This window comes from Myotis daubentonii, chromosome 16 (assembly GCF_963259705.1).
Source record: "Myotis daubentonii chromosome 16, mMyoDau2.1, whole genome shotgun sequence".
Taxonomy (NCBI): Eukaryota; Metazoa; Chordata; class Mammalia; order Chiroptera; family Vespertilionidae; genus Myotis; species Myotis daubentonii.
This window is the reverse complement of record NC_081855.1, coordinates 49,918,755-49,931,303: the sequence shown is the minus strand read 5'-3', so window position 1 is coordinate 49,931,303 and position 12,549 is coordinate 49,918,755. Positions and strand designations below refer to the sequence as shown.

Genomic DNA, 12,549 nt, shown 5'->3' with positions numbered 1-12,549 from the left:
ACTCACCTCTGAACAGAAACTCACCTTCTACACTTGACACCATGTGCTGCTCCCCTTGCTGCCAGCCCACCTGCTGTGGGTCCAGCTGTTGCTGCCGCCCATGCTGTGTGTCTAGCTGCTGCCAGCCTTGCTGCAGGCCATGCTCTGGGTCCAGCTGCTGCCAGCCTTGCTGCCGCCCGTGCTGTGGATCCAGCTGCTGCCAGCCTTGCTGCCGCCCATGCTGTGTGTCCAGCTGCTGCCAGCCTTGCTGCCGCCCATGCTGTGTGTCCAGCTGCTGCCAGCCTTGCTGCTCTCCAAAATGGTGTCAGACCACCTGCTGTAAAACCACCTGCTGCCGGCCTACCTGCTGCTGCCGCCCTTGCTGTGTATCCAGCTGCTGTCAGCCTTTCTGCTGCTGATCACCTTGTTAAAGAACCATCATCTTCATAAACCATCAGTTAACTGACCCGCCATTTTGGAAACAAATGCATTTCCTTGACTTGGCTGACAACCAGCATGCGGTACCTTAATTTCTGTGACTGGTGTGCCCGATATAGCCTCTGAATCAGCTGGATGGAGAGTAGAGGACGTCCCCAATCCTCTTCCTCCTGTGTGTGTAGAACATGTGTTAGCTTCGTGCATCCTCGACATGGAGCTGTGGTCTCTGCTTTGACTCCGTAGTCCAGGTCTTCATCCTCTGTGTTACTTAGAAAAGGGAATTCTTGTAACTGTTACATAGGTTTTCTGAAACTGCTGAAAATCTTCTCAATCCTGTTTTCTTTTCCCATGCACTCCTAGTTCCTGTAATCCTGCTTTCTTCTCCAACAGTCACTCTGAATTGGTTCCCAAGAAACGAAAAGTTGTACCTCTATTTCTTAATAAAGTCTGTTCATTCCACATTGTGTTTGGTTTTATTATAAATCCTGATGTAAGGATTTGCACACCTGTTGCACATCATATGCATGATCCATTCTGAGCTTCATAAAGTCCACCCAAAATAATTATCTCCACTCCTCACATGAGAACATTTCACATGGTCATGTTAGAAAGCTGATTTGGACAGACTCAGACCCAAGACTGTATCTTTTGCTTTACTGCTCAATGGCACTTAAGTTCCTATCTCAAGACAAATCAGAAAAAGGCCTGGACTGAGCAAGAGCATGTTAATTTGAGTGTCTCTGACTGTGGAAGTGATATTCTCCTGTATGCATATGCACATAACACCTATTTACAAAGTTCTCCCCAAGTCAGTGTCCACATCTCAGCTACATAGTAGGGCAGCAAGGCCTGCAGTTCAGAGCTCTAATGCATGAAGGATCCTTTCCTGTCTCAAGTGCTGTCCAGCCACTCACGCTTTCCTGGGTATCCAATATTTGGAAATATCCAGTGTGTCCTCATGAGGCAGAGGGTCCTCTAAAGAGATTTGTCCTTCGCTTTCACATAAATAAAATTTCTTGGATAACCTCCATCCTCTGAGTTACCTATAGACTAGAATAAAAGGGAATGAAGTCATTTCCTGCAGAACATTTTACATTCCCCAACTTCAAGGGAATATGTCGTTCTGATCAAAATATTAGTAAGAGAAGTTAGTTGGGACCTGAGAAATAAGCAACGGGCATGTATGACTGTGAGGAATTCATAAAACCTGAACCTCCTATGGAAACAGAACCATCTCCTGTGTATTGTGAGTCAACTCTGAAGCATTTGAGAGAAATAAAAACTGTGTTCCAGGGGAATTGAAATAATGTGAGAAAGAAGAAAAGTCGAGGAGCCTGAGCACTCCCCCTAGTCATGCTGGACAGAGGTTGCTCTGTGGTCCTGAACTAACAATGCTGCCTGAACATGCACTGAGGTGAGGCGTGAGACTGGTTCTGAGAGACGTAGAAGAGTTCAGAACCTGGATCACCTCCTTGGGAGCAGTAGTGGGTGCCTCTGATGAGCTCACCAAGCTGGTATCCAGGGCACGTGCTCCATTCTGAGACGGTGCATGGGGGATGCGCAAAAGAGACTTCCAAGACCAAACTTAGTGACTGCTGGTCCTTCGTGTGTGTTTGGATGATTAAAATGAGAAACTAGCATGTTCTGGGGGACTTACTATTTGCTGGGTATGCCCTCACAGCTGCATCTACATATCGTTAATTCTTGAAGAAAGTTTCAACGCAGGTATAAATGTTTCCATTTTAAGATGAGGATATTGAGAATGAAGAGGTTAAGAAATGTCATAGTTTGGTTTTTTCTCCCAGAAGGCACTCTGAAGAAAAGATTCAAGTGCATAGAGTTGACTTGGAAAGAACAGGTGTCACTGGTTGGGGAGTGTGGACGTGATACAGGAAAGGGGCACATAAGCCAGTATCATTGTGGCCAATGCAGCTTATGCCTAAGAGGAAATATCAGAAATGATGTAAGCACACACTTGAGGAATTCCCAGCTGAGCAATTTGGAGGCGCGTCCTTATAACCCTCTCCAGAAGCAGTGGTTGGGACACACACAGGCAGCATGATTTCTGTGGATGCAAGAAAACAGCCCGAGGCAGAAATTGGCCTGAACAAACAAAGATCCCAGATCCATGCACTGGGACTTCAGAAACTAATGTACACTCTATGATTTTCTCCACTAGAAGGCTAATTGTGTTATTCAGTGTAAATTCACACTTTCGAGAAGAAGAGGACAGAGTAAGAAGGAAAGGTAGTGCTGGTAAAGAAGGAGATGTAGAAGGTGGAGAAAATGGGGGTAGAAACAGATGAAGGAGAGAGGGAGAAGAAAAATGAGGGGGAGGAGGAGGAAGAAGAGAAGGAAGAGAAAAGGAGGAGAGGAGGTAGAGAAGGAGGAAAAGGGAGAGAGCAGTAGGAAGAAAAAGAGAGGAAGAAAAGAAGGGATCAAAGAAAATGAGAAAGAAAAAGAAAACACAGGAATTGTATAGTAACTGACAAGAGGTCACAGAATCTTTGGTTAACAAGGTTAGGGCTGGAGTCACCAACTCATCCTGTTGTGCCCAAACTGCCCCAGTCACTACCCTGGGGAGTTCTGCATCCTAAGAAACCCTTTAGTCCTGGAATCTTGGTCACCCAGGAAGTGAAATGATTGATGCATTCTCAGTCCCAGCTTCTGCTTCCACCCACCCTCTTTGGTCCTGCTGTGCATATGGAAGAGATTATGCCAAAATCCTCTACCCAAGTGTCTGTGATCCAACCTGGATACACAGGTAGGTTGCTCCAGAGAGAGATTCCTGTCACAGTCTTAAAATCAGGCTTTTGTGGGCAAACAGACTTGGACTCAGGCATGGTGTCAATTTTAACCCCATGAACGTACCAGCATCACATTGTTTAAACAGGGATACTTTCAAAACTAAGTAAAGCTGAATACAAAAAACACGTGTACTGACCCTCATTAGCCAGGAGGGACTTTGTCATATGACCAGAATATGATTTAAGCAGGAACCATCCTGATGATGGGACCCCCTTCCTTTTATCTGAAAACGTTTCTATGACTTATTCTCAATTAAGGAACACATTAAACACTTACTTTCTAAACATTCACATCAGGTAGGAAACAACTTCATCTTTGCCTATTTCCCTGTGATTACCAAAACAACATAAACAAAAACAAGGAAAGTCTTACTGATTGGTGCCAACATTGGGGCCCAGTGTATAAAAACCCCAGAACAGAAGAAGTCCTCAGAATTTGACAAACTCACCTCTGAACATAAACTCACCTTCTACACCTGACACCATGTGCTGCTCCCCTTGCTGCCAGCCCACCTGCTGTGGGTCCAGCTGTTGTGGATCCAGCTGTAGCTGCTGCCCATGCTGTGTGTCTAGCTGCTGTCAGCCTTGCTGCCGCCCATGCTGTGGGTCCAGCTGCTGCCAGCCTTGCTGCAGCCCATGCTGTGGATCCAGCTGCTGCCAGCCTTGCTGCCACCCATGCTGTGTGTCCAGCTGCTGCCAGCCTTGCTGCCGCCCATGCTGTGTGTCCAGCTGCTGCCAGCCTTGCTGCTGTCCAATTTGGTGTCAGACCACCTGCTGTAAAACCACCTGCTGTCGGCCTACCTGCTGCTGCCGCCCTTGCTGTGTATCCAGCTGCTGTCAGCCTTGCTGTTGCTGATCAGCTTGTCAAAGAACCACCATCATCATAAACCATCAGTTAACTGACCCGCCATTTTGGAAACAAATGCATTTCCTTGACCTGGCTGATAACCAGCATGCGGTACCTTAATTTCTGTGACTGGTGTGCCTGATACAAGTTCTGAATCAGCTGGATGGAGAGCAGAGGACGTCCCCAATCCTCTTCCTCCTGCATGTGTGGATCATGTGTCAGCTTCGCGCATCCTCGATATGGAGCTATGGTCTCTGCTTTGACTCCATAGTCCAGGTGTCCATCCTCTGTGTAACTTAGAAAAGGGAATTCTTGTAACTGTTACATAGGTTTTCTGCAACTGCTGAACATCTTCTCAGTCCTGTTTTCATTCCCCATGCACTCCTAGTTCCTGTAATCCTGCTTTCTTCTTCCACAGACACTTGGAGTTGGCTTCCTGGTTACGGGAAGTTGTACCTCTATTTCTTAATAAATTGTGTGCATTCCATATTGCGTTTGATTTTATTGTACAGCATCCTGGTGGATGGACTTACACCAGCACTACCTTACATGTTGCACATCATATGCAAAATTCATTCTGAGCTTCATATAGTCCCCCAAAATAATTATCTCCACTCCTCACATGAGAACATTTCACATGGTCATGTTAGATAGCTGATTTGGGCAGACTCAGACCCAAGACTGTATCTTTTGCTTTACTGCTCAATGGCACTTAAGTTTCTATCTCAAGACAAATCAGAAAAAGGCCTGGACTAAGCACCGGCAAGATGTTAATTTGAGTGTCTCTGACAGTGGAAGTGATATTCTCCTGTATGCATATGCACATAACACCTATTTACAAAGTTCTCCCCAAATCTGTGTCCCCACCTCAGCTACATGGTAGGGCAGCAAGGCCTGCAGTTAGAGCTCTCCTGGATGCAGGATCCCATCCTGTCCTAAGTCCTGTCCGCCACTCACGCCTCATGGGATTCAAAATTCAGGAGTATACAGTGTCCTCTCCAGGAAAAGGCCCATCTAAAGAGAACTGTTCTTCACTTTCAAGGAAATAAAATTCTTGGATGGCCTCTTTCTCGAGTTCCCTATAGACTAGATTTAAAGGAAATGAAGTCATTTCCTGCAGAACATTTTACATTCCCCAACTTCAAGGCAATTTGTCGTTCTGATCAGTATCTTAGTAAGAGAAGTTAGTTGGGACCTGAGAAATAAGCAGCGGGCATGTATGACTTTGAGGGATTCATAAAACCTGAACCTCCTATGGAAACAGAACCATCTCCTGTGTATTGTGAGTCAACTCTGAAGCATTTGAGAGAAATAAAAACCTGTGCTCCAGGGGAATTGAAATAATGTGAGAAAGATGAAAAGTCGAGGAGCCTGAGCACTCCCCCTAGTTATGCTGGACAGAGGCTGCTCTGTGGTCCTGAACTAACAATGCTGCCTGAACATGCATTGAGGTAAGGCTTGAGACTGGGTCTGAGAGACGTAGAAGAGTTCAGAACCAGGATCACCTCCTTGGGAGCAGTAGTGGTGCCTCTGATGAGCTCACCAAGCTGGTATCCAGGACACGTGCTTCCTTCTGAGATGGTGCATCAGGGTTGCTCAGAAGAGACTGCTAAGACCAAACTTACTGACTGCTGGTCCGTGATGGGTATTTGGGTGACTGAAATGAGAAACTAACATGTTCTGGGTGACTTACTATTTGCTGGGTATGCCCTCAGTGCTTCATCTACATATCTTTAATTCCTTAAGAAATTTTCCACTCAGGAATAAATGTTCCATTGTACAGATGAGGATATTGAGACTGAGGAGGCAAAGAAATGTCATAGTTTGGTTTCTCCCAGAAGGCACTCTGAAGAACAGATTCAAGTGCATGGGGTGGCCTTGGAAAGCACAGGTCTCACTGGTTGGGGAGTGTGGACGTGATACAGGAAAGGGGCACATAAGCCAGTATCATTGTGGCCAAAGCAGCTTATCCCTAAGGGGAAATATCAGAAATGATGCAAGCACACACTTTAGGATAACCCAACGTAGTAATTTAGGAGCCGCCTCCTTATAGCCCTCTCCAGAAGCAGTGGTTGGGACACACACAGGCAGCATGACTTCTGTTGTGGCAAGAAAACAGCCCTGAAGCCCTAACTGATTTGGCTCAGTGGATAGAGCGTTGGCCTGCAGACTGAAGGCTCCCAGGTTTGATCCCAGTCAAGTGCATATACCTTGGTTACGGGCACATCTCCAGTAGGGAGTGTACAGGAAGCAGGTGAATCGATGTTTCTAACTCTCTATCTCTCTCCCTCTCCCTTCCTCCCTGTAAAAAATCAATAAAATATATTTTTTTTTAAAAAAAAGAGAACAGCCCTGAGGCACGGAGATGCAGTCTACTTGCAGAAATGGGCCTGAACACACTAAGATCCAAGATCCATGCGCTGGGACTTCAAAAACCCATCTACAATCTATGATTTTCTCCACTAGCATGCAGTATTGTATTATTCAGTGTAAACTCACACTTTCTAGAAAAGAGGACAGAGTAAGAAGAGGTAGTAGCCTTAACCAGTTTGGCTCAGTGGATAGAGCATCGGCCTGTGGACTCAAGGGTCCCAGGTTCGATTCTGGTCAAGGGCATGTACCTTGGCTGCAGGCACATCCCCAGTAGGGGGCATGCAGGAGGCAGCTGATTGATGTTTCTTGCTTATGGATGTTTCTAACTCTCTATCCCTCTCCCTTCCTCTCTGTAAAAAAAATCAATAAAATTTTTTTTAAAAAAAGAAGAGGTAGTGCTGGTGAAGAAGGAGATGTAGAAGGTAGAGAAGATAAGGGGTAAGAACAGGTGAGGGAGAGAAGGAGAAGAAGAAAAAAAGAGGAGGAAGAAGAGAGGGAGGAGAAAAAGGAAGGAAGGAGGAGGTAGAGAAGGAGGAAAAGGGAGGGAGAAGGTGAAAGAAAAAAGAAGGAAGAAGAGAAGGGGTCAAAGAAAATGAGAAAGAAATAGAAAACAGTAATTATGTAGTAACTGACGTGAGGTCACCGAATCTGCTGGTTACCAAGGTTAGGACTGGAGTCACCAACTCATCCTGTTTTGCCCAAACTGCCCCAGTCACACCTCTAGGGAATCCCGCATCCTGAGAAACACTCTAGTCCTGGAAATCAGGAGTCTAGTCACCCAGGAAGTGAAATGTTTGATGCCTTCTCAGTCCCAATTTCTGCTTCCACCCACCTGCTTTGGTCCTGCTGTGCATATGGAAGAGATTATGCCAAACATCCTCTACCCAAGTGTCTGTGATCCAACCTGGACACACAGATGGGGTGGGTTGCTCCAGAGAGAGATTCCTGTCACAGTCTTGAAATCAGGCTTTTGTGGGCAAACAGACTTGGACTCAGGCATGGTGTCAATCTAAACCATGAACATACCAGCATCATGTCGTTTAAACAGGGATACTTCCAAAACTAAGTAAAGCTGAATACACAAAACACGTATATTGACTCTCAAGAGGCCACAAGGGACTCTACCGTATGACCACAATGTGATCAAAGCAGGAACCATCCTGATGATGGGACCACCTTCCTTTTATCTGAAAACGTTTCTATGAGTTATTCTCAATTAAGGAACACATTAAACACTTACTTTCTAAACATTCATATCAGGTAGGAAACAACTTCATCTTTGCCTATTTCCCTGTGATTACCAAAACAACATAAACAAAAACAAGGAAAGTATTACTGATTGGTGCCAACATTGGGGCCCAGTGTATAAAAACCCAGAACGGAAGAAGTCCTCAGAATCTGACAAACTCACCTCTGATCAGAAACTCACCTTCTACACCAGACACCATGTGCTGCTCCCCTTGCTGCCAGCCCAGCTGCTCTGGGTCCAACTGTTGCGGATCCAGCTGCTGCTGCCGCCCCTGCTGTGTGTCCAGCTGTTGCCAGCCTTGCTGCAGCCCATGCTGTGTGTCCAGCTGTTGCCAGCCTTGCTGCAGCCCATGCTGTGTGTCCAGCTGTTGCCAGCCTTGCTGCAGCCCATGCTGTGTGTCCAGCTGTTGCCAGCCTTGCTGCAGCCCATGCTGTGTGTCCAGCTGTTGCCAGCCTTGCTGCCGCCCATGCTGTGTGTCCAGCTGTTGCCAGCCTTGCTGCAGCCCATGCTGTGTGTCCAGCTGCTGCCAGCCTTGCTGCCGCCCATGCTGTGGGTCCAGCTGCTGCCAGCCTTGCTGCTCTCCAAAATGGTGTCAGACCACCTGCTGTAAAACCACCTGCTGTCGGCCTACCTGCTGCTGCCGCCCTTGCTGTGTGTCCAGCTGCTGTCAGCCTTGCTGCTGATGATCACCTTGTCAAAGAACCACCCGTCATCATAAACCATCAGTTATCTGAACTGCCATTTTGGAAACAAATGCATTTCCTTGACTTGGCTGACAACCAGCATGCTATACCTAAATTTCTGTGACTTGTGTGCCTGATACAGCCTCTGAATCAGCTGGATGGAGAGCAGAGGACATCCCCAATCCTCTTACTCCTGTGTGTGTGGAACATGTGTCAGCTTCGTGCATCCTCGATATGGAGCTATGGTCTCTGCTTTAACTCCGTAGTCCAGGTCTTCATCCTCTGGGTAACTTAGAAAAAGGAATTCTTGTAACTGTTACATAGGTTTTCTGCCACTACTGAAAATCTTCTCAGTCCTGTTTTCATTTCCCATGCACTCCTAGTTCCTGTAATCCTGCTTTCTTTTTCCACAGTCACTTGGAGTTGGCTTCCTGGTTACGGGAAGTTGTACCTCTATTTCTTAATAAATTCTTTGCATTCCATATTGTGTTTGGTTTTATTGTACAGCATCCTCGTGGATGGATTTACACCAGCACTACCTCACATGTTGCACATCATATGCATAATTCATTCTTAGCTTCATATCGTCCCCCCAAAATGATTATCTCCACTCCTCACATGAGAACATTTCACATGGTCATGTTAGTTAGCTGATTTGGACAGACTCAGACCCAAGACTGTATCTTTTGCTTTACTGCTCAATGGCACTTAAGTGTCTATCTCAAGACAAATCAGAGAAAGGCCTGGACTGAGCACCAGCACGATGTTAATTTGAGTGTCTCTGACAGTGGAAGTGATATTCTCCGGTATGGATATGCACATAATACCTATTTACAAAGTTCTCCCCAAATCTGTGTCCCCACCTCAGCTACGTAGTACAGCAGCAAGGACTGCAGTTTAGAACTCTCCTGGATGCAGGATCCTATTCTGTCTCAGGTCCTGTCCGCCACTCACGAATCATGGGCATCCAAAATTCGGGAGAATACAGTGTCCTCACCAGGAAGAGGCTCATCTAAAGAGAACTGTTCTTCACTTTCAAGGAAATAAAATTTTTGGATGGCCTCTTTCTCAAGTTCCCTATAGACTAGAATAAAAGTAAATGAAGTCATTTCCTGCAGAACATTTTACATTCTCCAACTTCAAGGCAATTTGTCATTCTGATCAGAATCTTAGTAAGAGAAGTGAGTTGGGACCTGAGAAATAAGCAACGGGCATGTATGACTTTGAGGGATTCATAAAACCTGAACCTCCTATGGAAACAGAACCATCTCCTGTGTATTGTGAGTCAACTCTGAAGCATTTGAGAGAAATAAAAACCTGTGTTCCAGGGGTATTGAAATAATGTGAGAAAGATGAAAAGTCGAGGCGCCTGAGCACTCCCCCAAATCATACTGGACAGAGGCTGCTCTGTGGTCCTGAACTAACAATGCTGCCTGAACATGCATTGAGGTAAGGCTTGAGACTGGTTCTGAGAGACGTAGAAGAGTTCGGAACCTGGATCACCTCCTTGGGAGCACTGAGCTCACCAAGCTGGTATCCAGGACACATGCTCCATTCTGAGACAGTGCATCGGGGATGCTCAGAAGAGACTGCTAAGACCAAACTTACTGACTGCTGGTCCTTGAGGGATATTTGGGTGACTGAAATGAGAAACTAGCATGTTCTGGGGGACTTACTATTTGCTGGGTATGCCCTCGGTGCTTCATCTACATATCTTTAATTCTTGAAGAAATTTTCCACTCAGGTATAAATGTTCCATTGTACAGATGAGGATATTGAGACTGAGGAGGTAAAGAAATGTCATAGTTTGGTTTCTCCCAGAAGGCACTCTGAAGAAAAGATTCAAGTGCATGGAGTGGACTTGGTTAGTGCAGGTGTCACGGGTTGGGGAGTGCGGACGTGATACAGGAAAGGGGCACATAAGCCATTATCATTGTGGCCAATGCAGCTTATGCCTAAGAGGAAATATCAGAAACGATGTAAAGCACACACTTTAGGATAACCCAACTGAGCAATTTGGGAGCTGCCTCTTTATAACCCTCTCCAGAAGCAGTGGTTGGGACACACACAGGCAGCATGACTTCTGTTGTGGCAAGAAAACAGCCCTGAAGCCCTAACTGATTTGGCTCAGTGGATAGAGCGTTGGCCTGCAGACTGAAGGCTCCCAGGTTTGATCCCAGTCAAGTGCATATACCTTGGTTACGGGCACATCCCCAGTAGGGAGTGTGCAGGAAGCAGGTGAATCGATGTTTCTAACTTTCTATCTCTCTCCCTCTCCCTTCCTCCCTGTAAAAAATCAATAAAATATATTTTTTTTTAAAAAAAGAGAACAGCCCTGAGGCACGGAGATGCAGTCTATTTGCAGAAATGGGCCTGAACACACTAAGATCCAAGATCCATGCACTGGGACTTCAAAAATCCATCTACAATCTATGATTTTCTCCACTAGCATGCAGTATTGTATTATTCAGTGTAAACTCACACTTTCTAGAAAAGAGGACAGACTAAGAAGGGGTAGTAGCCTTAACCAGTTTGGCTCAGTGGATAGAGCGTCAGCCTGTGGACTCAAGGGTCCCAGGTAAGATTCCGGTCAAGGGCATGTACCTTGGCTGCAGGCACATCCCCAGTAAGGGGCATGCAGGAGGCAGCTGATTGATGTTTCTTGCTCAGGGATGTTTCTAACTCTCCATCCCTCTCCCTTCCTCTCTGTAAAAAAAATCAATAAAATGTTAAAAAAAAAAAAAGAAGAGGTAGTGCTGGTGAAGAAGGAGATGTAGAAGGTAGAGAAGATGAGGGGTAAGAACAGTTGAGGGAGAGAAGGAGAAGAAGAAAAAGAGGAGGAAGAAGAGAGGGAGGAGAAAAAGGAAGGAAGGAGGAGGTAGAGAAGGAGGAAAAGGGAGAGAGAAGGTGAAAGAAAAAAGAAGGAAGAAGAGAAGGGGTCAAAGAAAATGAGAAAGAAATAGAAAACAGTAATTATGTAGTAACTGACGTGAGGTCACCGAATCTGCTGGTTAACAAGGTTAGGACTGGAGTCACCAACTCATCCTGTTTTGCCCAAACTGCCCCAGTCACACCTCTAGGGAATCCCGCATCCTGAGAAACACTCTAGTCCTGGAAATCAGGAGTCTAGTCACCCAGGAAGTGAAATGTTTGATGCCTTCTCAGTCCCAATTTCTGCTTCTACCCACCTGCTTTGGTCCTGCTGTGCATATGGAAGGGATTATGCCAAACATCCTCTACCCAAGTGTCTGTGATCCAACCTGGACACACAGATGGGGTGGGTTGCTCCAGAGAGAGATTCCTGTCACAGTCTTGAATCAGGCTTTTGTGGGCAAACAGACTTGGACTCAGGCATGGTGTCAATTTAACACCATGAACATACCAGCATCATGTCGTTTAAACAGGGATACTTCCAAAACTAAGTAAAGCTGAATACACAAAACACGTATACTGACTCTCAAGAGGCCACAAGGGACTCTATCATATGACCAGAATGTGATCAAAGCAGGAACCATCCTGATGATGGGACCACCTTCCTTTTATCTGAAAATGTTTCTATGACTTATTCTGAATTAAGGAACACATTAAACACTTACTTTCTAAACATTCATATCAGGTAGGAAACAACTTCATCTTTGCCTATTTCCCTGTGATTACCAAAACAACATAAACAAAAATAAGGAGGTCTTACTGATTGGTGCCAACATTGGGGGCCCAGTGTATAAAAACCCCACAACGGAAGAAGTCCTCAGAATCTGACAAACTCACCTCTGAACAGAAACTCACCATCTACAATTGACACCATGTGCTGCTCCCCTTGCTGCCAACCCAGCTGCTGTGGGTCCAGCTGTTGCTGCCGCCCATGCTGTGGATCCAGCTGCTGCCAGCCTTGCTGCAGCCGATGCTGTGGATCCAGCTGCTGCCAGCCTTGCTGCAGCCCATGCTGTGGATCCAGCTGCTGCCAGCCTTGCTGCAGCCCATGCTGTGGATCCAGCTGCTGCCAGCCTTGCTGCTGTCCAAAATGGTGTCAGACCACCTGCTGTAAAACCACCTGCTGCCGGCCTACCTGCTGCTGCCGCCCTTGCTGTGTGTCCAGCTGCTGTCAGCCTTGCTGCTGCTGATCACTTTGTCAAAGAACCACCATCTTCATAAACCATCAGTTATCTGAACCGC

The 12,549-nt window shown here is 46.1% G+C and overlaps 2 protein-coding genes across 2 annotated transcripts; both read left to right on the top strand.

Moving 5' to 3' along the window:
- Window positions 1-3,708: 3,708 nt before the first annotated feature.
- Window positions 3,709-4,080, top strand: LOC132219322 (keratin-associated protein 9-1-like). Its single transcript, XM_059671685.1, has one exon. It carries the CDS (start codon window positions 3,709-3,711, stop codon window positions 4,078-4,080), a length of 372 nt encoding a protein of 123 aa, XP_059527668.1.
- Window positions 4,081-7,890: 3,810 nt separating this feature from the next.
- Window positions 7,891-8,376, top strand: LOC132219321 (keratin-associated protein 5-5-like). Its single transcript, XM_059671684.1, has one exon. It carries the CDS (start codon window positions 7,891-7,893, stop codon window positions 8,374-8,376), a length of 486 nt encoding a protein of 161 aa, XP_059527667.1.
- The last annotated feature ends 4,173 nt before the right edge of the window (window positions 8,377-12,549 follow it).

What these genes read in the sequence shown, in the direction of transcription:
- LOC132219322 (XM_059671685.1), top strand. Translation starts at nt 3,709, where the DNA reads ATGTGCTGCTCCCCTTGCTGCCAGCCCACCTGCTGTGGGTCCAGCTGT.
- LOC132219321 (XM_059671684.1), top strand. Translation starts at nt 7,891, where the DNA reads ATGTGCTGCTCCCCTTGCTGCCAGCCCAGCTGCTCTGGGTCCAACTGT.